The sequence below is a fragment of the Colobus angolensis genome, unplaced genomic scaffold (assembly GCF_000951035.1).
Source record: "Colobus angolensis palliatus isolate OR3802 unplaced genomic scaffold, Cang.pa_1.0 Scaffold54, whole genome shotgun sequence".
Taxonomy (NCBI): domain Eukaryota; kingdom Metazoa; phylum Chordata; class Mammalia; order Primates; family Cercopithecidae; genus Colobus; species Colobus angolensis.
Genome location: NW_012118932.1, coordinates 4,482,953 through 4,510,825, shown reverse-complemented (window position 1 = coordinate 4,510,825; position 27,873 = coordinate 4,482,953). Strand labels below are relative to the sequence as shown.

General features: G+C 41.8%; 1 protein-coding gene and 1 long non-coding RNA gene across 2 annotated transcripts in view; one reads left to right on the top strand and one right to left on the bottom strand.

Moving 5' to 3' along the window:
- Window positions 1-3,576, bottom strand: part of ATP13A4 (ATPase type 13A4) — a 151,551-nt gene extending 147,975 nt beyond the window's left edge. Inside the window, exon 1 of the mRNA XM_011961225.1 lies at window positions 3,186-3,576. Coding sequence (XP_011816615.1) covers window positions 3,186-3,245 — 60 coding nt within the window. The 5' untranslated portion in view covers window positions 3,246-3,576. The remainder of the gene's footprint in view (window positions 1-3,185) is intronic.
- Window positions 1,902-4,038, top strand: LOC105525540. Its single transcript, XR_001003937.1, has 3 exons — window positions 1,902-1,995; window positions 2,198-2,258; window positions 2,762-4,038. It is a non-coding gene; the product is annotated as an uncharacterized LOC105525540 (long non-coding RNA).
- Window positions 4,039-27,873: the final 23,835 nt, after the last annotated feature.

Sequence of the window (27,873 nt, the reverse complement as noted above, 5' to 3'; positions counted from 1 at the left end):
CCCTGGCTCTTTCTACCTTTATTTAGATAATAGCAGCTCACACTTCGCCAGAACTGTATACTTCTCAAAACATGTTCATATGGATTATCCCCACTGATCTTCATGAGAGCTCTGTGAGTCTGGTAGGGGTAAGAAGGACCAGTCCTATTTTACAGGTATAAAAACCGAGGCTAGAGCAGGTAAGCACCAAGGCCGGTGAGAGCCAGGCCTCCCGTCCTGTCCCAGTGCTCTCCAGGAGTTTCCTCCTCAAAGCCTTTCTGAGGCAGTCATTTAGGTGAACATTCCCTGAAGGGCACTTTCTCACCTTTCCTTCCTTCTCCCTCCAAAAGCCTCTTTCTTCCTTTGGCCCCTGTCTCATTTTGCACTTAAAGATATTACTTTCAGGTCACCTAGGGTTGCTTTTTAGCTCCTGTTTGCTTTTGTTTATTATTATTAGTAGTATTTATTTATTTATTTTTATCTACTTATTTTTGAGACAGCGTCTCTCTCTGTCGCCAGGCTGGAGTGCAGTGGCACAATCTCGGCTCACTGCAACCTCCGCCTCCCGGGTTTGAGCCATTCTCCTGCCTCAGCCTCCCAAGTAGCTGGGACTACAGGTGCACACCAGCCTGCCCAGCTAATTTTTGTATTTTTAGTAGAGATGGGGTTTCACCATGTTGGCCGGGATGATTTCGATCTGTTGACCTCGTGATCTGCCTGCCTTGGTCTCCCAAAGTGCTGGGATTACAGGCATTAGCCACTGCGCCCGGACTGTTTTTGGTTTTTTAACTCTAAAATGGAAGATAATCCCAGGCATCTTTAGCCTTCAGAATATTCTTCTTCTTTATTTGACAGGAGGTCTAAACCCTAGAATGTTGTTTTCTCTTGAAATTTGAAGTAATTTCTACCACAAGAGAAATTACATTTGCAAAGTTTCAAGTAAAGTATATTACAAAGCACAAGCCTAAACACTTTGGTGTGACACATTTCTAGACCTGGAAGTCAGAGGAAACAGGCTTTTTTAAGATACTCAAATTATCTTGAAGAAAATAGAAACTCAAATTATCTATAACAGAACAGATCCTGAGGAATATAAGAAGACTGGATGTTGATGTTCTCCTTAGCTTTGTTTTATGAAGGAAGGGAATGTGTTCTCTTATGGGTGCAATGTTCTCTGGAAGAACTGGAAGAGGTATCAGTGGGCTATGCTCAGGTCCAGAGACAAAAGAGCTATCAACTTAAACACCACTGTGTGGTACCTCAGCGCCTGGACTTACTGGTTGATGCAACCTTCGGAAAATTCTGTGTGCATCAATTTCCTCATCTTTAAAGTAAGAATCACAGCATCTACCTCACAGGGTTGTGATGAAAACTAAATTAGCTAGTGGCCAAGAAAATGCTGTGTATACTAAAAATCACTACAAAATATGTAGAATATATGTATATATATAGTTTGATAATTTTTAAAGTTTACTGATCTGGGTAAGGGATGGAGGAATGAGTTAAAAAGGAACAGAATGTCAGACACAGCAACAGGCAGGTGGCCAGGTTTCTGTAGGCACAAGAGGATGGAGAGCTCAGGAGTGCATACTAATTGCTGCACCTCTGCTGAGACGACTGGCCAAATGACTGCCCACCAGAAAACACAGTGTCCCTTTCCATATTAAAAGCCCTCTCCTAGCTGGGCTTCCAGCTGCATACAAAACTAGGTGGACTTCCTCATGCATCTGATGGTGCCGTTCTGAAGATGAACTGTTAATTAATTGCTTTGGTGGAATATGTACGCTAGGGAAGAGGTAACAGTTTCCCTACAACCATGAATGTCTCCTGGAAAACAAATAATTCTTATTGACACTTGAAAGACAAATTGTCCAAGAGCAGAAAGGGGTGTACTGAAAAAGAGCGAGTGTATTTCTAAATGAGAGAGAGAGAAAAAAATGTTTCAGAGGAGGCAGCCTCTGCCTTCTGGTGAAGAGTATTCAAGATGAAGATAAACTTTTCAACTTAATATCGAGAGTAATGAAATATTCACTTCCTAAAGAAAACTCTTTAAAGAAACAAAGACGATATCCAATGTGGGCTAGCAAGTCATTTCTGGTGACATTTGTGGAGGGGCTAAAGACAATTCATTTGGCAGTCAAATCTGAATGAAGTAAAGGATATGGTTAAGAAAGGCACCTGAATTAATGTGCCTTTCACTTCTTTATAATTCTTTCAGCTTTGATAGCAGAAGGGATCTACTCTTGAAAGTCCAAAAAATGTTGTTGCTATAGGAACAGGTAAGCAGATTAGACTTGAAAGACCAGTTTAGGAACAAAGAATTTAATAGTCAGGGCTAAAGCAATTAACCAAGAAAAACATTTTAAGTAAATATCTTTCAGGTTTGTTATTTACATATTAATTCCAGGAAGACGAAATGTTATTATTGAATGAGAGCATCACATTTTAACATTTTAATTACATCATTACTGGCATAAAAGACTATGCTTACACAATTAGCAGAAAGACCTTATTAAACAGAAGTACACATTTCTGACTCTCTCTTGATTACATTGTAATTGAGAAATACAGTTTTAAATTCATCCTGAGCATGAGTCATCTTGGATTTTCCTATAGTTCTCGAGATAGGAGTGCATCTAAAATAAAGGAGATAACAAACTACCAAAAGTGTTCTGTAGCCAATCTCTATAATGAGGAAGCCACAAAAGTAAAATTCTAGAAGAAAAGAGAAATGTGTATAGGCTGATAATTGTTAATATTGCATGTCTTCCCTGTCCAGCAGACTCAGTGAACAAGCTACGTGAGAAGAGAAGGTTGAAGACCTAGCGGTACTTCTGCTTCTTCCTATCAGGGAATACACTGCTTCTCACATTAGCGATTTCCTAAAATTGTTAGGTATTTTGAACAGAACTGGCTGTACCACTGAGGCTCAAACAAGAATCATAACGTGGCATGGTGCTTCTCTCCCTCTCTGTTTTCTTTAAAAAGAAAACATTATTGACAAGATAAATACAATATTTTCATTCTAGCAAATTTCTGCTGTCAGAGGTTATATTTCCAGGATAGAGAGATTTCTTAAACATGATCTTTTCTCATGTAATACCAGAGTGAAATTGCAGAGAAGTTTGCGTATGTATGTGGTGTGTGTGTGTGTCTTGCAGGCTGAGGAGTGGGATGGGAAGAAGGGAATGTGGCTAGAATCTTACCATCTCATTCTCTTCTCCTTCATTGAGCAGAGCGTGCTGGCCCTTCTCAAAGTGTCCCATGAAAAAGTTATTCCACACCTCCTCCCTGACCTTGCCGGGCAGATGCTTCCAGGACGAACTCCAACTCGCCGAGCCACTGAGCCACCGCACCTCCTCAGCTGACTAAAAGAGTTAATGATCCTCCAGGTTAAAACTCCTCCTTGAGCACACACCTTCTCTCAACAAACGACAATACTTGGCAAACGGAACTCCTCCCACAAGTCACCCTCTGCTAGGAGGAATTTCTGGCTGCTCCCTGCTTATTGCGTCCTCTCAGAGCAGCTGTCTCAAAGGAGGCTGCTCCCATGCCAATCTTTTTGTGCCCAACTTACAGGGAAAGAACTCACTGCCTGCCCAGTGCCTGCCAGCCTCAGACTTCTGACTGCAAATCCAACAGGACAATACAGAGTTGGCAGGACCCTTCTCAGGAGCGAGGAGCGGGTGCAAGAACTCCCAGGTCACTGCTTTATTCAGAGGACCTAAGGAATTGGGTTGAGAGGAAGGGCACCGAGCTGCAGATTTTCTCTGATGAACGGAGGCTTCAATCCATAGGTTTCTAATAGTACTGTCATCCAGTTTGCTTACAGAAGGTACACATTATCACTCATCCTCTTCAAAAGGTAACTGTGATCACATTTCCTGGTATATGCAAAAAACATTCTACTTAAAGTGTATGTGAAATTGTTTACTTTTCTCAAACACATGTAGAAAACGAACAAAGGTAACATCAAACTAGTCTAGGTAGTCTCCTTTCACTAAAATACTGATATTCCAACACTTAACGAAGTCTAGAACTAAAATATTCAAATGACTACATGGTCAGACTCTTTTTTAATTTGTTTACACATTTATTCAATAAACATTGCCTGAGCACAGGGACTACCTAAAAAAGTTAAGTCATATTTGCTGTCCTCGTGTTGATGTAGGGATTCACACTTCCAAACAAATATGATAGAAAGTGGATTGTTACTGTAAGAGCTGGAACAGAAGCCTAAGATAATGTTAGAAGTCCCAGCGTGGTGTGGAGAAATACACCCCTACCCTAGCTCCGGCACAATATCTGGATTCCAGCTGCTTGTCTGCACTGGCCTTGCCATGTGACCATTTCACTATAGGAACTGGCTCTTCTTCTCTGGCACCACCCAACGGGACTGTTGAGAGAATGGAGTGAGATCTTTGTGAAGGTACATGGTACGGCACCGATCAAGTCCTGTTAGGATTGTTAAACTAAATGTGCAACTGAACAGTAGGTGGTAGCACACAGTGGTTAAGGTCATATGCACTGAAGTCGGAAGGCCTGAGTTCAAATTTGGACTGTACTAGGTGGTCGTTGTGCTACCTTGGGATATAACGAGTTATGCAAACTCCCTTAGCCTCTATTTGCTCACATGTAACATAAAGATGATGATAATCGAGCATATGTCCTAAAACAGATTTTTAAGAAAGAGTGCCTGGGGAATAATAGGTGTTCAACAAAAGATAGTTATTTTTACCTTCACCATGTCCACTCTCTCTCCCTCAAGCTACATTGGCAATGATATCTCCAACCTGACCCAAACAGCCCTAATGTGACCAAGATCAATGTGTGCGTGTGTGTGTATGTATGTATGAGTACGCTGTATGTGTAAAACCTTGAGCAAATAGTAAAGTATAAGATAAACATAAAAAGTAAGCTAAGTAAACCCATTGTAATAGTAATTACAAAATATATATGTATGTATGTATATATGTGTGTGTGTGTGTATACATATATATAGTTCTCTTGGTTTCAAAAATTTGCTAGCACAATTTAACCAAATAAATGAAAATAAAATTAACATTTTATCACAAGGTCAAAATATAAGAAGTGCCGGGTTTCTTTTCAGGGGGGGCAATAAAAATGTTCTAGAACTACTGATGGCTTCACAAATTTGTGAATATACTAAACCTCGCTGAAATGTATACTTTAAAAGGGTGAATTTTATGAAATGTGAATTATATCTCAATGAAAAGATATAATAAAATTTAAAATCATACCTCAATAAAAAATTATAACTCAAAAAACCTAACTGAACATTTAACAGCCTTACTAGGCAGTAATTATATATTCGGTACAGAAAAAAATATAAAACATGCATATTCCAAATTTCATCTCAACTGATGGAGGTTGAGGAGTGTTAGTATGTGACGTGGCGAAACTATATCAGTGCTCCTGGCAGGTGAGAGAGAAGCAATTCATTCTCCTGTTGATCACTGGCAATATTTGCACTGTTTTCTTTTGGCTGGGTTCCTGAATACCCTTGGTAACTCATGCACCATTGTGAGACTGAGATGAGTGTGTTACTGATTAAGAGCTAGAGGAGAAACTGTACACAAACTTACCCCATCAAATAAATCAGGTCATGCTGTTACAATATTTAAGCCAAACTTGAAAAGGAAAATATGTAAGTCCCTATGAACATTAAAAGCTTTAAAATCAGGTGTCCATGGAAAATTATTTTCCACAACCTGGTTCAGTAGAGCTGAGGACTCCAATACTGAGAGACTTTCCTCAAGCTCCTTGGGAGTTCTATTGGTAAAACATCTAGATTCGATCTATGGCAACACTACTTATGGACAGCACTCACCCTCATTTAGTGCTTTTGGTCTACAAACATAAGCATATCCAGAAACAGGGGTAGGTTGTATGGGAAAGCAAGGAGAACGTTTACCGAACATTTCCAGATATGAGGCACAATTCTAAACAGTTTACACTCACTGTTGCATACAATCCTGACAAAAGCCTCTGTGGTTGATACTATTCTGATCATTCTTATTTGACAGACAAGGAAACACGGTGCAGATATTAAGTAATTTGCCTACATTCAAACCATTAGTAAGTGACAGAATGAGTATTCGGACCTAGGCAATGCAGCTCTCCCAATCCATGATCCTAGTTACTGGACTAATACCTCTTACTACACGTTTATTTGGCACATCCAAAGTGCTCTGCAAAGAGGCTTGCATTTATATGACCAGAAAAGCCTCTTTGTGAAGGAAGCACTTTGAGAAAGGCCTTGGAAAGAGTCAAAAAAGACTTCAACAGGTGGGGATGCTGAGGCTCGAACAAAGAGTGAGGCCGCAGGAAAGAGCATGTGAAGCAAGGAAGTCATCAGAGGGAGAAACACATGGTCATGCTGAGAGCAAGTCCATCAGCCCCACTGCAGCACGGGGTGCACGAAGGAAGAAGAGGGGAGTGACATGTGGCAGGGACATACGGACCAACGCCATGCATGGAGGTCCTGAATGCCAGGTCTGAGTCTGAGCTTAGTGCACAGAGTGACAATAACATGGAAGGCAAACTGAACTCCATAAATATCCCTATTGTTCCTGATCAGCCTGTGCGCTCATATTATAGGAATCAGGTGCCAAAGCAACTCGGTCCTTCTTCGTAGTACTGTATTTATGTAGACAGTTTTCTTGAACCTTCTAAGTTAGTCTTCTATTTCTCTTTGGAACATTGTTTGAAAAGGTATTCTTGAATTCAGCCTCTCTTTCCTTAATTGGGCCTGTTCGATATTTCTATTCTATACTCTGCGTGCCTCACAGGTTGTGATATGGCTTAGTAAGAATGGCAGATGAGGATTTGGTGTGGTCTACATTCTAATCCTGACATTTTCCTGAAGGATTCCATTCACTAATTCATTTAACACGAGTTTGATTAACTTCAGTATACCCAGATCTGTAACACATGAAGAATACAGATTTAATAAATTATGCCCCCAAAAAGTTAAGTCCATTAAGAAACAAGACCAACACCAAAATATAAATTCCGTGTAATATGCTAATTACACAAGAGTGACAGAGGAAGTTCATGTAGAGAGTTAGGCCAGGAAACCCTCACAAAGATAGGAGTTTTACGCTGGCCTCGATAAATACAGCATTATTAACAGAGGAGACAGAGAGCAACGGCACACACGAGGACTCCCATGGCCCATCCTGGGGCTGTAAATTATACACATATATCGATACCTTAGAATTGAGGGGAATGTCCAAGAGGAAAAGTTCCTTCGTTCGTTCTCTGATTCTCTCCCTGAACTGATTTTTTCTCAAATACTCTCTCCCAAATAAGAATGGGAATGGAAAGTAAAAAGGATCAATACTTAGCTGCCTCTGCTGATGCGGCGTCTTGGTTTGCTTTTGATTATCTTAGGAGCGTGCCTGTTGCTCTGAGCAGTTCTCAACCTCTGTGAGCGTCTAGAATAGATGTTCACTGGAAACAATGGCAGGACCGGTTTCTCTGCCAGGACCGTGGGGATGCTGATGCTTACTCGTCTGGCCCATTTATATTGTGTGATGATAAATGGTAATAAGGTTTCATTATATGTTAACTTCCATCTTTCATCTGAGAACGCACAGCATATTACAAATATTATTTTTTGCAACATCTCTGTGAAGTAGGGAGGTGAGTAACATCATTGCCCCCATTTGAAAGCTGTAGGAACTGAGTCATAAAGAGGTCACAAAGAGCTGTTCAAGGTCATGTGTCTTTAGCATGGAGAGGAACCTGAAACAAGTGCAATATCTCTGCTTTGTCATCATTGGCAATAAACTGGCTCAATCTTCCTCCTCAGTCCTCATTACACAAATCTCGTATTTGTAAAGTACTTGAAACCTTTTGTTATGGAACTTTATCTGAACTCAAGGCTTTAAGGTTAGTAATAATTATCCTAATCTGCTCAAAACAGTCTGTGGTAGCAAGCAAAGATGCGATATCCCAAAGAGGAATTACCTGCCTCAAGGTGGTGGTGCAAAGTCTAACTGAATTAATTAATGTTTGTAAAACATTTAGCAACCCTTAAATTAAAGGGTCTAATACAAAGATCCAGGGACTCCCCATTAATTACAGAAAAAAAGAGCAGGCTGACGCTGTCTCTGCTTCTCAGAGGACTTGCTCTCAAATATCCCCGTTCAGCACCGGGTCTGTTCTCCTCCCAGTGCCTGGGGGTGGCCTGTTGTTTCACTTTCAGAAGAGCCCTCTTGGCTTTCTGTTATTTCCAAAAATAAGAAATTAAAAGCTCCTCTCTGGAGGTAAGGCAGCTCCCCTTCTGTGAAGCTTACCTCAGTTGACAGCTGTTATAACAATTCCAGGTCATTAAGGATAACCTATAAAAACAAAATCCAAAAGAGACAGTCCCCAGGCAGAAGCTTTATGTCAGTGTACTTAATTTTGAGAACTTTTAACTCAAAAATTTGAATATACAAAACAATACAAGTTAGGGTGCGATTATTAACAATCAGAGACTATTAGAATTAGACTGGGCCTTAGAAATTACTAAGTTACCCTCATTGTTTCTCAAGTGAGAAAAAAGTTACTAGATGACTGTGTAATCATTTGTCCACGATCACAATATGTGAAAGCTAAAATTCTCAAGTCTTATATATGATATACTTCACACAACATCATATTACTACTCATTTTTTTTTTTTTTTTAAGACAGGGTCTCACTCTGTAACCCAGGCTGGAGAGCAGAGGCGCAATCATGGCTCACTCCAGCCTCAACCTCGTAGGCCCACGGGATCCTGCCAGCTCAGCCTCTCAAGTAGCTGGGACTATAGACAGGAGCCACCATGCCAAACTAATTTTTGTTTTTGTTTTTTTGTAAAGGCAAAGAACATGTTGCCCAGGTTGGTCTTGAACCCTGAGCAAAAGCCATCCACCCACCTCTCTCTCCCAAAGTGCTGGGATGACAGGTGTCAGCCACCATGCCTGGCTGCTACTCACTTTTTGTAAAGGGATTAGAATAGGACACTTTGAAATAGTATCTCTAGAATATTTAAGAGGACCTTTTTTGCTAAGTATAGATTTAAATAGAACTTTTCCAGAACGCACCAATTGTGTAAAGCCATGGCCATATCACTGAATTGTAGAGTGTATCCCATTACTTAGGTACGACCCAGAGGGCTTAGGACATAGCATTGGGCCCACCCACTGGGGTGAAAATCTGTGCTTGGGGAGATGATGATATTGCAGGTACCTCTAAAGGAAATTTCATCTACCAGGCAATTGAAGCTCATAGCAATTTTTGCTCACAGCTCAGGGGAACAGTTGGCCAAGAGGGAAGGAGAGAAAGGCCATAAGACAGAAGCAGAAATGTTCCCAACAAGCAGTTAAGAGTCCAGCAATGGGGCAGGCGATACTTGGAAATCCAGACAGGAAGCTGTGGCTCCATGGAGCCTGTTCTCTAGTGGTTAAGCTCCAGTCAGAAACCTCGGGCCGAGGCAGTATTCCAATTCCGGGTGGCAGCCTGGCCTGGGAAAGGCTTCTTTACTCCTAGAAAAAATCTGGGGCTCAAGGCAGGCTGCCAGGCAGGAACTTGGGAACAGTAGTACCCACAGGGGACCTCAGGCTTAGGCAGGAGGCAAGAGCCCAATGAACAGAATCAGGGCACTGTCTCTGGGCGGACTAACCAAGAGTGTGGCTGGGTGCTGAGCTGCAGAGAGCAAGGCTGGGCTGGATTCAGTGCCCCTGCCATGGGCCTGGGATGACCCAGGAACTGGGCTGAGGCCCCTGGGGAAAATCAAGAACAGGTTCCTGCTGGGGATGAAGGAAGTGGCAATGCTGGGGCTCCACTGGGCCTCTCTGTCTGCCATTCTTCCAAAAGTCCACTTTAGGATTATTTACGCTGGTTACCTCTTTCATCAGCAAGTAAGATGCTCCACAAAAAGGGGGAGACTCTCAAGTGGATAAATCAGTGGTATTTTGAGAGGTGGGCGAAACTGAAATTAACGACAAAAGTTCAGAGCTCTTATTTGTGTATTGTACATGTTGTTCAATGTACTAAGCAAATTGGTAATGGGAAATGTTACTTACTAATGGAAACAAGAAAGTAATAAGATAGAACTAATGCACCTCCTAGTACTCAGACCCTCTCCCAGTGACTGTGGCATCAGAAGGGATCTCTGAGGTTTCTTAGCTCTCCCGCAATCCATCAACCCTGCCAAAGCAATCTAAATACAACTGTGCTTACCATGCAAATGTAACCTTAAGCCCCCCGGCTTCCGTTCTAATCTCTGTCCCGATGGAGGTCTTTAGGGGCTGTCACTGTCTTTTCACATCCCTCTTTTTTGCACACCCCTATGAAACACGCAACCGGACTAGCTGTGTCTACCATGGGAACATCACTGTACTTCTCCCTTCGCTGGCAATGGAGTCCAATCCTCTCCTCCTTTCATCCAGCCTTTCTCTGGCACCAGGGTACTTTGCTGTTGGCCAGCTGCGTGCTTTGTTGGTTGCTCTGTTTTTTTCACATCTCACTGACCCTAGGGTATGTGGCAGAGAATAGCAGTAGCTCCTCACCAGAGGTGTGTGTCAGTCACCCCGGAAGCTCCCCTGGACCCCACATACTCTGGTCCCGACCCAGACCTACCAAACCTGAATCCCTGGGGTGGAAACAAACAAACAAAAAAAACCCCTGCATTTTGATGAGTATGGGTTATGTTGTACTTATACTACTTTAAAATAAAAAGGAAAATAAAAGAATAAAGCAGATCTATTACTATAGGAAGATGTCCATGATATATTAACTGCAAGTTGTTATAGACCGCTATCATTACATGATTAAATGCATTATATTATTAAATGCATTCATCAGGCATTTTTGTAAAAATGGGAAATAGCTGTGTGTGTGATGTAATATACAGGTGGATATTTAAACAAAAGAGTCTACAGACTAGGGATTTTAGCTACTGTTCCCTGTTCTCCTTGCCATTTACCTCCCAAGCCCTAGATACAGTGAAACCAATTTCAAATATAGAATCACACCAGTTGGCCAGGCACAGTGGCTCACGCCTGTAATCCCAGCACTCTGGGAGGCCGAGGTGGCAGGTCACGAGGTCAGGAGTTCGAGGCCATCCTGGCTAACACGGTGAAACCCCATCTCTCCTAAAAATACAAAAAATTAGCTGGGTGTGGTGGCGGGCACCCATAGTCCCAGCTACTCAGGAGGCTGGGGCAGGAGAATCACTTGAACCTGGAAGGCAGAGGTAGCAGTGAGCCAAGATGGTGCCACTGCACTCCAGCCTGATGACAGAGGGAGACTCTATCTCACACAAAAATAATAATAAAAATTTAAAAATCATAGTGGTTATATTATGGCTCTATCATTGGATAGCCACGAAAAATTTGGCAAGTTGCTAAATTACCCTAAGCTTCAATGTTTTCATCTTTGAAATGAGATATAATCCCATTACTCCATGATACGGTATTGTTGGAAGAATACATAAAATTGTATATATGCCCAGTCTCGTGTCAGACAAATTATAAGACATTTTTTAGGGAAAAAATAGTATTAGAAGTTGAACGGTACTTGAGAATTTTTTTCTTCCCAAAAAAATATGAAATGGGGAAAAACACAATTGAACAGTCTTATATTAATCTTTCTTGTTTAAGAACAGGAAAGATTATACCTGGTTTCCTGGAGGACTGCTTGAAGAGTGTCAGCCCATCAGGACAAGGGAATGCAGAGAAGGCCTGGCTAACCCACAGACCTCACCAGCATGGTCTACCTGACGAAATGAGAGAAAATGAGAGCCAGAAACTCAGGGACCCAATTCTCCCCTCCTAGACCTCATATCCTTATATTAAACTGCTACTTCCAATGTTAAGAACACCACAGAAACCGAAGTACCCACAAATAACAAGAACTGTTTGCCGAACAGTAAATGATCACCACACATTGATCTCATCCACTTTAGCCAGGTGAGGTGGCACATGCCTGTAATCCTGGCTACTCACGAGGCTGAGCTGAAAGGACTGCTTGAGCTTGGAAGGTCGAGGCTGCAGTGAGCTGTGATTGTGTAATTGCGCCACTGCACTCGAGCCTGGGCAACAGACCGAGACTGTCTCAAAAAAAAAGTTTGCTTTGTAAACCACAGAATATATGCCTAAAATGTTGTTTTCTTATTTTATTTTATTTATTTATTTATTTATTTATTTATTTGACACGGAGTCTCACTCTGTCGCCCAGGCTAGAGTGCAGTGGCACGATCTCGGCTCACTGCAAGCTCCGCTTCCCGGGTTCCCGCCATTCTCCTGCCTCTGCCTCCCAAGTAGCTGGGACTACAGGAGCCCGCCACCACGCCCGGCTAGTTTTTTTGCATTTTTAGTAGAGACGGGGTTTCACCATGTTTGCCAGGATGATCTCGATCTCCTGACCTCGTGATCCGCCTGCCTCAGCCTCCCAAAGTGCTGGGATTACAGGCGTGAGCCACCGTGCCCGGCCCTTATTTTCTTTTTTTAAGATCATTTATAAAGTATTTCTTGTTAGGAAAAATATTTATGTCTTAATTATTTATTATAATTATTATTATGATATTTATTTCTCAATTATTTATCATCTGAACAATGTATGACATGCTAATATCGAAGAGCACTGGAAGGAGAGAGATTTACAACCACCCTCCGGCAACCTTACTGTCTAATCTGGGGTAACCCCTGCTGTTCAAATGACAGAAAATGAGAGCCAGAAAAGTTACCTTCTACTACTTCTAAGTTAGCATTAGAAGTTAAGCAGCACTTGAGAAATTTTTTCTTCCCTAAAAAAATATAAAATGGAGAAAAACACAATTAAACAGCATTATATTCATCTTTCTTATTTTTAGAATAAGAAAGATTATGCCTGGTTTACTGAAGGATTGCTTGACGAGTATCAGTCTATCAGAACAACAGCATTCAGAAAAGGCCTGGCTAACCCAGAGGCCTTGCCACCCTGGTCTACCTGCCTAGTTGGGACTTGCTAGAAGCACTTGTGGCTGCCACCTACAGGCCTGCTTCCAGCCTATATGCCTTGTGGCAAAAGCTGCATGGCATGTGGCAGACTGGAAAATCATGCAAATATTCATGATCTGGCCAAAATCCCTAAACAAGGGTGAGCAAACTGTTAAGAGAAATTCAACTGTGTCCTGTGAAATGCATTTGCAGGAACTTATGAAGATGTTTATCTCAAGGAACAGGAGATTTGGGAAGTACAGGTTGGTCATCATGAAGTATCTGACAGTTTATAATGTAAGGTGGGATTGACGCTAATCTAGTGATTCCAGGGTAAGAACTAGGGTTAACAAGTGGAAACTGCTGCCTGGTAGTTCAGAGTAAAGGCTGCAGTCATCTTGACTGTGGTGATGGTTTCACAGATACACCACGACGTATTTTATACTTTGGATATGTGCAGTTTATTTTATTTCAACTTCAGTAAAGTAGAAAAGAGTATAAGCTATAATGTCAGATAGTTTGGGCTCTATTGCTTAGCCACTTACTATCAGTGTGATCTAGAACAGAGATCCCCAACCCCTGGGCTGTGGACAGGTATTGCAGGAGGTGAGTGGCAAGTGGGCCAGCAAAGCTTCATCTGTATTTATAGCCACTCCCCATCACTCACATTACCCCCGAGCTCCACCACCCGTCCCAGCAGCGGCAGTGTTAGATTCTCATAGGAGTGCGAACCCTATTGGGAACTGCACATGAGAAGGGTCTAGTCGCATGTTCCTTATGAGACTCTAATGCCTGATGCTCTGTCGCTGTTTCCCGTCACTTCCAGATGGCACCGTCTAGTTACAGGTAAACAAGCTCAGGGCTCCCACTGATTCTACATTCTGTTGAGTTGTAGAATTATTTCCTTATATATTACAATGTAATCAAGAGAAATAAAGTGCACAATAAATGTAATGAGTTTGAATCATCCTGAAACCACTGCCTCCCTCCCCAACAGTCCATGAAAAATTTGTCTTCCATGAAACTGCTTCCTTGTACCAAAAGGGTTGAGGACTGTTGATCTAGAACATTCTTCAACCTCTAACAGATCTCCTGGAGTCAATATGAAGTTAGGTGAGATAATGCATATAAAGTATGCTTAGCATGGAATCAACGTGTGGCAATCATTTACTGTTAGGCAAACAATTACTGTTATTTTGAGGTACTTTTTCGTTGGCGTTCTTAAAATTGGAAGGAGTAGTTTAATATACGGCTACTGGGCATAGTAGGGGAGAATTGGGCCCTGAATTTCTGGACCCTTTGAAAGGACATCAAAGAGCACCAGAAGGAGAGAGATTCACAGCCAACCTCTGGCAACCTCACTCTCTAACTTGGAGGAACCCTTGCTGCTCACTTAAGAGAAAATGAGAGCCAGGTCATCTTGGCATTAGAAGGAGCTTTTTGAGATTGGCTGGTCTTACTTCCACCCAGTGGTCCCAGTCTAGCCATGACATGTCCCTGCTTTCCTCATGTCCCTGCTCTCAGTCCCCCTGCAGAGAGCTCCTTCCCCAGCCAGCACTCTGCTGGCATCCGACAGCCAGGGGGCTTGCATACCAAACACTATTAAGTAGTTAAGTATTTAAAAACAGGTTGTGAGAAACACATTCATTTCCTGTTTCTTGCTGCCTTACTATGTGATGTTGAACAAGTCATTCTACTGCTCTGAGCCTCCATTGACTAATCTGTATAATGGGACTGACATTATTGTCCTACTCTTATGATATTGTAAAGTGCTTGTTTCTGCTCAGCACAGAGTTAAGTGCTCCATTAATGCCAGGTCATGAGATTATCATGCACATCATGAGAGGTAGTAGGTAAAATGGGTAGATATAGAATGCAGTGCCCAAGTCCTCAACTCACGAACCTGTGCAGCTACTGACAGGAGAAGGCCAAAGGGCTTTCTTTCTCCCTAGGTAATTCAGGTACATTTTAGACAATGGTTCTCCAGGGCTAATGTACCTGCCTTTGTTCTCCTAACCTACTATGTTTGCTACCTCCCGAAATTGCACTTTCCCTTATTGAATTTAATACCTCAGTAATTATCCTTAAATTTGGATCTCCAGGTTTTTCTTTGCTTTGATCTTTTTAGCCCCTATGATAGAACAGATGGTCTCCAGCTTATACCTTCCCCAGATCCAAGCATTTCATATGTCCAAGCAGCAGCTGGCCTGCCTCCTTACTCAGTGTACCAGTGACCTATTGGCCCTATATTCTGCCTTCAAGAATCTGTGACTGCTCCTGGGTACGCAGCCTGGAACCTTCTTTGCTGGGGCCTCTCAACCCCTGGAACATGTTAGGCATCACAAGAGCCTGGCACCCCTTTCCCTCTCTCCCTAAAACATCACACACATATGCAAAGACAAACTCACACACACACTATTGGAGCATGAGCTCTGTTCACACTTCCATTAGCTCCAATGGTAACAGTTGCCTCACCACTCCTTTCCACTACATTCTTCACCCCTTTCACTTACTTTTTGGAAGGTCTGTTGCTAATATCTTCAGTCCTTTTGGTCAAGGCCCTGTCTCTGACCCCAAATGTCACTCACAAAGCCTAATGTTGTGGTTAACAATATTTGCAATTACTACGAAAATATTTGATGGCACACATATGTGAAAAATGAAAAGAAGTTTTCTGGAAGATTATTTGTTGATATTTATCAAAGAGGTTATCTGTATAATGATCATACCTAACATGAATGTTTGCCACATACCAAACACTGTTGTCAACTCTTCTTATTTTCCTATCTTCAACTCTATAAAACAGAGACTTGCGTTACTACCACTTCATCCCACTTTTAGAATTCTCTTAAGTGAATCATCTCAGATTCATTCAAATTGTATGTATACAAAAATATATCACAGCATTGTTCAAATTGAGTTATGTCCATATAATGGAATATTATGCAACCATTAAATATCAGAACATTCAGGAATGTTTAATATTTTGAAAATGATAATTAAATGTTAAATAAAAACAAGATATGCATATTTTTATATACAACATGAACCCGATATTATCCACGGGCGCATAAACCAAAAAAGAAAACAAACAGATATGACAAAATCCTGACAGTGAATATCTCTGAGGGAGAATTCCTTGCTCTATTCCCTTGTCTCTGTCATTCAATTTTCCACAATAAACATGCTTTAGTGTTATAATTAGAAAAGGTAAATGTATTAAATATATATTTTGCTATAGCACAATGTAGTTTAGTTTCGCTTAATTTCTGCTAGAGCCCAAGTGTCCTGCTCGTCCTCGGGAGCTTCACAATCTCTCCGATGCAGTCCACGGATGTGAATTAACATTATTTCCAAAGAAGAGGACCCAGAAATGTAAGGAAGTTTAAATTTACTCCAATTTACAGAAAATATCCAAATAAAGCAACCTATGGTCACTTAGTGCCAAGAAATGAATCCTCATTAAGGACCCACCAAACTTCCTGCACTGTCCTTAGAAATGGAAATGTAGCTACCAGGTGTTAGGTTTTCTCTTTTCCACCAGGATGTTTTCTTCTTCCAGGATTTTTTATCTCAGCGATATCCTTGGTTTTGTTCCTCCCCACCAGCCCCTGTGTCTCTCAAATCTAGTTGGTCCTGGTTCTGTTTAAAGCCTGCCTGGAGGTGCCTCCAAACAGACTCCCCTTCTTCTGACCTGTGAGCCAGAACAGAACTGCATGTTTGTGCCTTTGGTAAAACTGGGCCACCTGAAGCACCACCACTTTCTTTCTTTTCTTTTTTTTTTTTTCAGATGGAGTTTCACTCTTGTTGCCCAGACTGGAGTGCAATGGCGCAATCTCAGCTCACCGCAACCTCCGTCTCCCGAGTTCAAGCAAATCTCCTGCCTCAGCCTCCCAAGAAGCTGATTACAGGTATGAGCCATCACACCCAGCTAATTTTTTGTATTTTTAGTAGAGACAGGGTTTCACCATGTTGGCCAGGCTGGTCTCAAACTCCTGACCTCAGGTGATCTGCCTGCCTCGGCCTCCCAAAGTGCTGGGATTATAGGCATGAGCCACCACGCCCAACCCAAGCACCACCACTTTCTTTTAACTACCAAAGAACTTTGGCAAACAGTTGATTCCAGGAAAAAAGCTGTTTCTTTCTCTAGGGGGAAAATGTAACAAATATAAGATCTTTCATCTAATTGCAGTAAAAAATAGACACTTCTCTTCCATTTTAGTCATTATTTCTAGACATATTGAAAGGAGCATGGATGTGTAGTCTCCCATAATCTGGACTTAAAGCCAGGCTCTAGAATGGGTTAGGAGAGCATGTGCAAGACTCTGAAGGTTGTTCATCTACAAAATAGAGCTAATAACGTTAAGGACTGTTAAAAGAATAAAAATTGTACATAAATGATAACACAAGTATACATAAACCTAGCACCCAGATCTTTGTTTCTATTGCCATTCTCCAATAAAAGGAACCAAAGCTCCTTGGAAAAATGGCTGAATCTAGGACTGAGGATGCAAATATACAACATGAGCCTCTTGTAGTGCCAGAACATAAAAAAGTGCTTAAAAAATTAATGAGGATGGGTCAAATGGGTACAGGAGAAATGAAGGAGCTCCCAATGGCCAAAGTTGGAACTATTTGAACAACAACAAATAATCAGTATTGTTTTATAACCCAAAGTATAAATAAATATTTGTGAACCCACACTGATATAAATAAGTTATAGAATAAATAAACAAATGAGCAAGAAGAGAAAAATCTCTCATGCAGAAGAATTCAAACAATTTATGTAGATACTACACGCTTGCTAACTGTAGGCTATTCAGAGTGATTTCCTTCCAAAGATACAGTATAGAAAAGAAGGAAAAGAGAAGCTTTGCGGTGGAGAGATTTGACTGACACTACGCCAACCAGCCAGGTGATCAAGGTCAACATCCACAGTGGCAAGTCATGCTGAGAGTATGTTATCCTTAATATAATGGGATAAGAATGGCATTTTGCCTCTGTGCACTTCCTTCCGAAAGCCCAGAATTCTAGTCTAATAGTGAGAAAAATGTTAGACAAATCCCAATAAAGGGACATGCTACAAAATACCGGTCTAGTAGTCCTTAAAATTGACAAGGTCATCAAAAACAAAAGTAGTTTGAGAAACTGTCACAGCCAAGACGAGCCTAAGGAGAAATGACAACTAAATGCAACCTGGTGTCCTGGGTGAGATCATGGACAGGATAAAAAGCATCAGATAAAAACTAAGGAATTCTGAATAAATGACGAACTCTGGTTAATAACAACATAGCAGTATTGAGTTTTTGTTTTGGTTGTTGTTGTTGTTGTTGTTTTTGGTATTTTTTGTTTTTTGTTTTGAGAGAGGATCGCGCTCTGTCACCCAGGCAACCATAGCTCACTGCATCCTCAGCCTCCCGGGCTCAAGCAGTTCTCCCATATCAGCCTCCCAAGTAACTGGAATGACAGATGCACACCACCACGTTCAGCTAATTAAAAAAAAACAAAATTGTGTGTGTGTGCAGACAGGGTCTTGCTACGCTTCCAGGCTGGTCTTGAACTCCTAAGCTCAAGCAATCCTCCCACCTCAGGCTCCCAAAGTGCTGGGATTACAGGTATGATCCACTTCACCCAGCCTGTATTGGTTACTTAATTGTGATAAATAAACCATACTAATGTAAGATATTAACAATGAGGAAAACTGAGTGTGGGGTATGTGAGAACTCTCTGTGCTATCATCACAATCTTTCAATAAACCTAACACTATTCAAAAATGAGAGTTTATTTTTTAAAAATTACACATACAAATATGCTTTACCAGCAGGGCATGGTGGTTCATGCCTGTAATCCCAGCACTTTGGGAGACTGAGGCAGGAGGATCACTTGAGCCCAGGAGTTCGAGACCAGCCTGGGCAACAAAGCAAGACCATCTATCTAAAAATAAAAATTTTAAATTAGCCAGGTGTAGTGGCACACACCTGTAATCCTGGCTACTCGGGAGGCTGAGCTGGGGGGATTGCTTGAGCCCAGGAGGTTGAGGCTGCAGTGAGCTGCGATTGTGTAATTGCACCACTGCACTCGAGCCTGGGCAATAGATCAAGACTCTGTCTCAAAAAAACAAAGTTTGCTTAGTAAACCACATAACATATGCCTAAATTGTTGTTTTCTTATGTTTTAAGATTATTTATAGGTTATTTCTTATTAGGAAGGGTATTTTATTTCTTAATTATTTATCACTAGAACAATGTATGACATACTAATTATAAATCATATACTAGCAAAATCTCTATGCATTTTTATTGATTTTTTTTTTTTTTTTTGGGACAGAGCCTCGCTCTGCCGCCCGGGCTGGAGTGCAGTGGCGCAATCTCAGCTCACTGCAAGCTCCGCCTCCCGGGTTCCCGCCATTCTCCTGCCTCAGCCTCCCGAGTAGCTGGGACTACAGGCGCCGCCACCTTGCCCGGCTAATGTTTTTTTTTGTATTTTTAGTAGAGACGGGGTTTCACCGTGTTAGCCAGGATGGTCTCGATCTCCTGACCTCGTGATCCGCCCGTCTCGGCCTCCCAAAGTGCTGGGATTACAGGCGTGAGCCACCGCGCCCGGCCAGATTTTTTTTTTTTATCCTTGACAAATGGGAAGGGGAAACTATCAGGGTGACGTGAACAGAATGGAAGGATAAAGGACTGGAATAAAAGGCCTAATGCCACCACGGCCTTTACCTTTATTTTCTCCTCATACGATTAAACTCAGCCTCTTAGCATATCCTATTCTTGAGTAAAGCAGGGAGGCAGCGTCACAGCAGTGAAATCCACAGGCTCCGAGTTCCCACAGATCAGAGCTTGCATCCTGGTTCTCTAACACGTACCAGTTGTGTGGTCAGGGGAAATAATTTATCTCTACAAACTTCAGGCTCTTCATATGGGACCAAAGGGTAATAATATCTCCCCTTAGGATGGTTGCTAATATTAAATGAGATGACGTATATACAATGCTTAGCATGGTGTATATATAAACTCAACAATTGGTAGCTATTATTATTATTAAAGGGGTGTAAAATTTAGCCAGACATGGTTGTAAAAGCAAAGTAGAAAATAAATATCTGGCCAGGTGCGGTGGTTCACGCCTGTGATCCCGGCACTTGGGGAAGCCAAGGCGGGTGGGTCACCTGAGGTCAGGAGTTCGAGACCAGCCTGGCCAACATGGCAAAACCCCGTCTCTACTAAAAACACAAAAATCAGCTGGGCTTGGTGGTGCGGGCCTGTGATCCCACCTATTCAAGAGGCTGAGGCAGGAGAATCGCTTGAACCTGGGAGGTAGAGGTTGCAATTGCAGTGAACTGAGATTGCCCTCTGCGCTCCAGCCTGGGAGACAACGCAAGACCTTGTCTCAAGAAAAAGAAAGAACAGAACAGAACAGAAAAAAGAAAAGAAAAGAAGAAAGAAGGGAGGGAAGGAGGGAGGAAGGGAGGGAGAGAAGGAGGGAGGGAAGGAAGGAAGATCCATGAGTTCAAAGAGAGATATAAATAAATAATTGAATAAATAAATGGGGAGGATAAATCTTCTGTACAGAATTCCAGATAATTTCTGCACATAGGGCTCCTCAACAGGGCTACACAACTCTTCACTCCTTAACACTGGCTGCTGGTAGTGACTTCCTTCCACAATGCACAGTATGAGGGGTGAGGAGGAAGTAATCTTGCGGTGGAGAAACCCACCAAACACTGCTCAGTCAGATGAAGAAGGTTAATTTCAAAATTGATATGTCATGCTGCTGGCATGGCGTGATGAGCATGGCACGTTACCTCTTACGTTCTTCCTCCCTAAAACCTACAACTCCTGTCTATCCATGAGAAAAACATCAGACAAACCCCAATTGAAGGGCATTTTATAAAACACCTAATACCCCTCAAAGCTGTCAAGGTCAGCACAAACAAGCAAAATCTGAGGAATGTCATGGTCTAGACGAGCGCAAGGAGACATAACACTTCAATTTAATGTGGTATCTTGAATGGAATCCTGGTACATGAAAAGGATATCAGGTCTGTGAAATAAAAAAAATATTAATAATAACAGGACATTAGGCAAAAGTAAGTAAGACTGAGTTATGGACTTTAGACTTTAGTTAATACTAACACATCAATATTGGTTTACTTGTTGTAATAAACGCACCATACCAATGTAAGATGTTGACCAAAGAGGAAGCCGCCCAAGCAGGCAGATGGCTTGGGCCAGGAGTTCAAGACCAGTCTCAACAACACGTTGTGTTTTTTGCCTCTACAAAAAATACAAAACAATAATAATAGGCAGGCAACACGTGCCTGTAGTCCTAGCTACTCAGGAGGCTAAAGTGGGAAGATTGCTTGAGCCCCAGAGGCAGAGGTTGCAGTGAGCCGGTGGGGGACAGAGTAAGACCCCATCTAAAAATATAGGGGAAACTACTTTGTTTGGGATATATGGGAACTCTCTATCCTATCTTCATAATTTTTCTGTAACTCTAAAACTATTGTAAAATAAAAAGCTCATGTTTTTAAAAAGCAGCGGGAATAGAATGCTTGTTACAGTAATTGGGAACTACTTGTTTTAAACTTACTGCAGTCTTGTCTTTGTTTATTAATTTGTAAAAGTAATTGAAGTCTCCATGATAGCAATGTCAGAATTTAGATCTAGATGGATGGTATGAGCTAGTTTAGGTTTAAAAAACAAACAGAACATCCTGGGTTTAGTGGGATGCCTCTGCCCCCTAGTGTCTTAACATTCAATCTGCATTTAGTGGCAGAGGACAGCCTGCAAGCTTCAGTCACCTGACGTTTCAAGGTCTGGACAAGAGTGGAGACATTCTCAGAGCATCTGATCTACTAGGATCATATTCCAGTTTGTTCGTACACCCAGAACCTTTGCACCGCTGAGTGGTCCTTGAAGACACTGGTACACGCACGTGAGGGAACCAGCTGGTGAGAATGTAAAAGGCAGGAGAGCAGTTTGACATGTGAATAGGAAGCCTTACAAATGTGTATAGGCCAGGTGCAGTGTGACTCACACCTGTAATTCTAGCACTTTGGGAGGCTGAACTGGGCAGATCGCTTGAGCTCAGGAGTTTGACTCCAGCCTGGGCAATATGGCGAAACACCCTCTTTACAAAAAAAAAATTTACAAAAATTAACTGGACATGGTGTGCATGCCTGTGGTCCCAGTTACTCGGGGTGGGGGATGGGGGTAGTGGGGAGGGGAATAAGGGCTGAGGAGGGAGGATGGTTTGAGTCTGGGAGATGGAGCTTGCAGTGAGCCGAGATCACTGACATGATTTAAATGTTCATGATATAATGTTTAGCAAAACTCTAAACAGTGTGGTCAAAACTTTAAGGAATACCACAGATGAATATATGAAACTTTAAGGAATACCACAGATGAACTTTAAGGAATACCACAGATTATATATATATATATATATATATAGTTTGTATCTACTATGCTAGCAGCATCTGAGACATACATCTGTGGTCCCACCAGGACTTTTATCTCAGCCTTATCTCAGCCCTTCACCATCTGGTGGCAATATATATATATATATATATATATAAATACACACACACACACACACACACACATATACACAGTGGTACATATTTCTGAGGTCACAGTGTGCAGAAAATGTAACCTTTTTATATATATCTCAACTTAATTTTTGTTTTAATCCCTCATTTTTCCCAATGACAGAAAATAAATCTAGTCAACTCAGTCATCTCAGGACATTCCCAGTCACTTTATTTAAGTCATCAGTTAAGAGCTTCCACGTTCCCTCTTCTTTCCCATTAGGGTGGCATCTATGTTTGGTGGGTGTCAGCGTCATCACTGCACAGAGTGAGGAGAAACTAGTCCTTTGCAATTCTCTGTCCTTCACTGGCCTATGTGGAGACAGCACTTGTCTTTGCTTCTCTGGTCATTTGTATCTACTATGCTAGCAGCATCTGAGACATACATCTGTGGTCCCACCAGGACTTTTATCTCAGCCCTTCACCATCTGGTGGCAAATGACTCTCTGGAGCACCTTCCCAAGGCTCCTGGACCACAGGCAATTGGGATTGTGGCCTTGCCCAGTTCTTCTCACTGCCACTGCAACAGCCTGGCATGAGGGGCTCCCCTGTGAACCTCCTTCCCTGACTTCTCAGGTTTCCCCAGGAATCACAGTATAGTTTTTCTCCACTCCAGGCTCCCATCCCCACCGCTCTAGGACTTCTAGCATTCCACAGGTGTGGGGTCATCTCTGAGATTGACACCAGCATCCCCACCGCTCTAGGACTTCTAGCATTCCACAGGTGTGCGGTCATCTCTGAGATTGACACCAGCACCCAAACCCAATCATACTTACCAAATCTCTCCTCCCTCAGCTGTGGAATTGTATCAAATCCCAGCTCTTATACCATTCATTCTTCCAAAATCAATTATTTATAAAATAAAATTTAGCCTTTGTACACAAAAGTCAGACTTTGAAATTCAAAATCCTTTTTCTCCAGGTAAGGTCTCTTCTAGGAACTTCAAAAATCTATTTAGAAAACTTAAGTGCTAATAATTGTTTTATTTCTTTCTCTTTGCATTCCTGCTATAACCTTACCCTGAATGCACATAGAAAGGCCTTGTGGGTGGTTGAATGATGAGGGGAGGGAGGAGAGTAAACGGGAACTAATCTACATACACACACATGTATATATGTGCATATATGCATACATGTGTATATAAAGAATAGGGAAATTCATTCTACAAAAGTTTTAATGATTGTCTATGCATTATTTCTTCTTTTTAAATAAGTTTCCATATTTTCCAAATTTCACAAACAAGTTTTATATAATCAGAAAAAGAAAATCATATATGAAAAAGAAACAGATAAGATGTCTGCCTCCGGCATCACCACCCATAGTGAAGGAAAGTAGGGAACGCAAGCTTTCTGTTGGCCTCTTCTTGAAACACTTTTTCCTTAAATTTTGGAACACCAAGCTGTCTTAAGCTCTTTTTGTAGTTCTCTATCCATCAAAAACCTAGATCTCAGCCAGGCACAGTGGCTCACTCCTGTAATCCCAGCACTTTGGGAGGACAAGGTGGGCAGATCACTTGAGGTCAGGAGTTCAAGTCCAGCCTGGCCAACATGGTGAAACCCTGTCTGTAATTAAAACACAAAAATCAGGCAGGTGTGGTGGTGTGCACCTGTAATCCTAGCTACTTGGGAGGCTGAGGCAGGAGAATCACTTGAACCCTGGAATGGGGTGAGTTTGCAGTGAGCCAAGATTGCGCCACTGCACTCCGGCCTCGGTGACAGAGTGAGATTCCATCAAAAAACTAACAAAACAAAAAAACCTAGATCTCAAGCCTGAGTCTGATTCTGTAATGGGACGAAACGTGTGTGTTGAAGGGGGGCAGTTGGTGAGTACAAAGCAAGAGGGTAATTTGCATGTAGGAGTAATGTGACTAATTTGTAGCCAGTGGGCAGACTGTCATAAAATAAAGATGACCGCCGGGCGCGGTGGCTCAAGCCTGTAATGCCAGCACTTTGGGAGGCTGAGACGGGCGGATCACGAGGTCAGGAGATTGAGACCATCCTGGCTAACACGGTGAAACCCCGTCTCTACTAAAAATACAAAAACTAGCCGGGCGAGGTGGCGGGCGCCTGTAGTCCCAGCTACTCGGGAGGCTGAGGCAGGAGAATGGCAGGAACCCGGGAGGCGGAGCTTGCAGTGAGCTGAGATCGCGCCACTGCACTCCAGCCTGGGCGACAGAGCCAGACGCCGTCTCAAAAAAATAAATAAATAAATAAATAAAATAAAGATGACCATATATCCCCTTGAATCTGGAAGCCTCTGTGACTATTTTGACCAGTAGAATATGGCACCACTGACATTTAAGGCTCAGATCTTAAGACACTGGCAGCTTCCACTTTCTGTCACTTGGAATACTTTCTCTAGGAGTCCACTTTGTCAAAAGTGAACTAGTCTGAGAATACTCTGCTGTGAGGTAGCCCAAGCTAACCACGTGGATGTGCCATTTGAAGAGAGACATAATAAAATGGTTGTCCTTCTAAGCCACTAAGTTTTGGGTTGTTAGTCACGCAGCAATAGATAATTGGAAGTTTCCCTCCTATAAAAGTGGTTAATACTATCCTTGTGGCTATATAAGATGAGCTATAGTGAGAACTGCAGCCATATTAAACTTTAACTATCATCATGGAAGTTTCTAGAATTACTATGGAGGAGGAGGCTTTTCTGTATAGGAAAATACTTTGAAAAGCCCATTAGGAGTAGAAGGTGAGATCCTAGGGGATGAGTTGACAAAGAGAAATAAAAGATATAATCAAACCACTTTGAATTTGAATTGCACAGGAATTTGGACGTAGGAAAGAGCAGAGAATAGAGAAGCAAGTAGAAATAAGGGAAGAGAAATAAAGGAGAGGCGAGAAATGTGGCCAGGGAACAGAGATCAAGTTTCAAAAATAACTGAAAGGCTTTTTAAAAACACAGGCATCTAACAAATTTGATGTTGATTGTATATCCATGGGGAAAAGCTCTATTAGATTAGCAGTCCCTGGTGCAGTTTTTCTAATTAATTACTAAAATACCTGAAAATCCCTATTTCTCCAAAATTTCCATAAAGTTTGCTACTAGTATAGATAACTTTTGTGACATTTCTGTTTTGTTTTTAAATTTAGGTGGATTTTTTTTAAGTATCTGAGTGCCACTCATAGGCTGACTTGGTAGAGACGAAGGATAACAGATGCCATTTCCTAAAGGGAATTAATTTAGACATAGTGATTTTCAACCAGAAGTGATTTTGCCCCCCAAGGAATACCTGATAATTTCCTAAGGCACTTTTGATTGTCTTGACTGGCACGAGGACTGGGATGGGGCAGGGAAGAAGGATAGCAACTGGCACCAAGTGGGCAGAAGCCAGGGATGCTGTCGAGAATCCTGCAGTGCACAGCCTAGCCATCCACCAGGAAGAATTTTCCAGCCTAAAATGTCAATAGTGCCAAGATTGAGGAGTCCTGATTTAGAGGAAGCCAAACATCTGAATCAAAGAGAGCCTAAGACCCCTGCAGGAAGTACAGGAATCTTGAAGAAGACATTAGACTTTCCAGGATCCATGGAATGTGGCTTGAATCCATCTTATGTAAATTATCGGGAAGAGGGTGATTCTAATTAACCTCTAGGTTACAGCATCAAATAAGAAAAAACTAATCAGTTAAAGTTCTTAATTGCAAGTAACAGAAACTAACTCTGGAGAAATTGAGCAGAAAAGGAAGGTATTAGGTAGTAGTAGGCAGCTCACAGAATCTCTGGAAGGGTTGAAGGACCTGAGCTGGAGGCTAAGTAGAAAAAAACAACTCATCAAAGCATCCTACAGAATGGTCCATGAATATATCAGTGCCTCCACCACTGGCACAGACGCTGCTGGAATAAAGGAAGGATGAATGTTCTGGCCATCAAGATAGAATGGATGCTTCCAAATAAAGAAAGGAAAAAGAAGCAGGACCTCAAAGTTTCATTTTGAAAACATATAAATATCTTTCGGCCTTAACATGAGAAAGTGAAAACTCAGCCACGCAAGCTCAAAACCTCAGCGTCATTGTTGACTCCGTAATAGTAATCCAAGTCAAAATACACTTGGATCAATACACTGCCCTCCTAACAGGCCTTCTGGTTTTAGTCTTCCACCTCTAACCAACACTACATCCACTGGTAGAGTAACCTCCTATTTGGATTACGGTGCTTCCCTGCAAAGAAATTACGCATACATTACCTTTCAAAACCAGTCCAAACATACTGTGACATCATTCACAGCACTCTGTGATCTGTTCTGGACCTACATTCCAGTCTTCTCTCCCACTACTCATCTGGTCAAATGGTTTGCTTATTGAGCCCTAAGTATACTTGGCAAATGGTTTTCTTTCTTCTGCACCTTTATTCTCACCATTCTCTCTTCTGAGATGCCTTTTCACCTTTTATCTATCCAAATCTCACATTCGTCCTTTAAAATCCAGCTCAAAACTCACAGAACACCTAACAATACCACCAACCTACTCTGTGATCTTGAGAAAATGATTACATTTCTCTGAACTTAAAAAAGTACAAAGCGGAACATTGTATTTTGTATTCGTATTACACAACGTATACAATTAACATTGCATTTTTATTACATTTTGCTGAAAACTTTGTATTAGGAAACCACATTGTCTACACTGTGCTCTAGTGGAACTGGAAGCTCTAAACCTGCAGTCCTGAGGCAGTGGGAGGGTGAGTGCAACAGCACAGTAATTCTGGTGACTTCTTTGCTAATGAAGTAGGACTCATTTTCAAGTCCACCCTTTATCAAATAGATCTCTATGTTGCAATCTAACATACAGAAGACTGTATCTCATGACAACCTTTTCTTCCAGTGCTTTCAAACAGTGAGGCTTTATTAACACTTACATGAAACAGTTCTGAAAATTAAAAACACTTCCATCTCTTTTATTCTCTCTGAACAGACAATATGTTTTAATGGAGCAAATTCTCAACTTTCAGACTGCAAACTCAAGTGCATAATAAATATTGCATTTCTTGGGTTGGGCATGGTGGCTCACTCCTGTAATCCCACCACTTTGGGAAGCCGAGGCAGGTGGATCACTTGAGGTCAGGAGTTCGAGACCATCCTGGCCAACATAGTGAAACCCTGTCTCTACTAAAAATACAAGAAGTAGCCGGGTGAGATGGTGTGTGCTTGTAATCCCAGCTACTCGGGAGGCTGAGGCAGGAGCATTACTTGAACCCAGGAGGCGGAGGTTGCAGTGGGACGAGATCAAACCATTGTACTCTAGCCTGGGCCACAGAGCGAGACTCCATCTCAAAAACATCTATATCTATATCTATCTATGTATCTATCTATTGCATTTATTTCAATA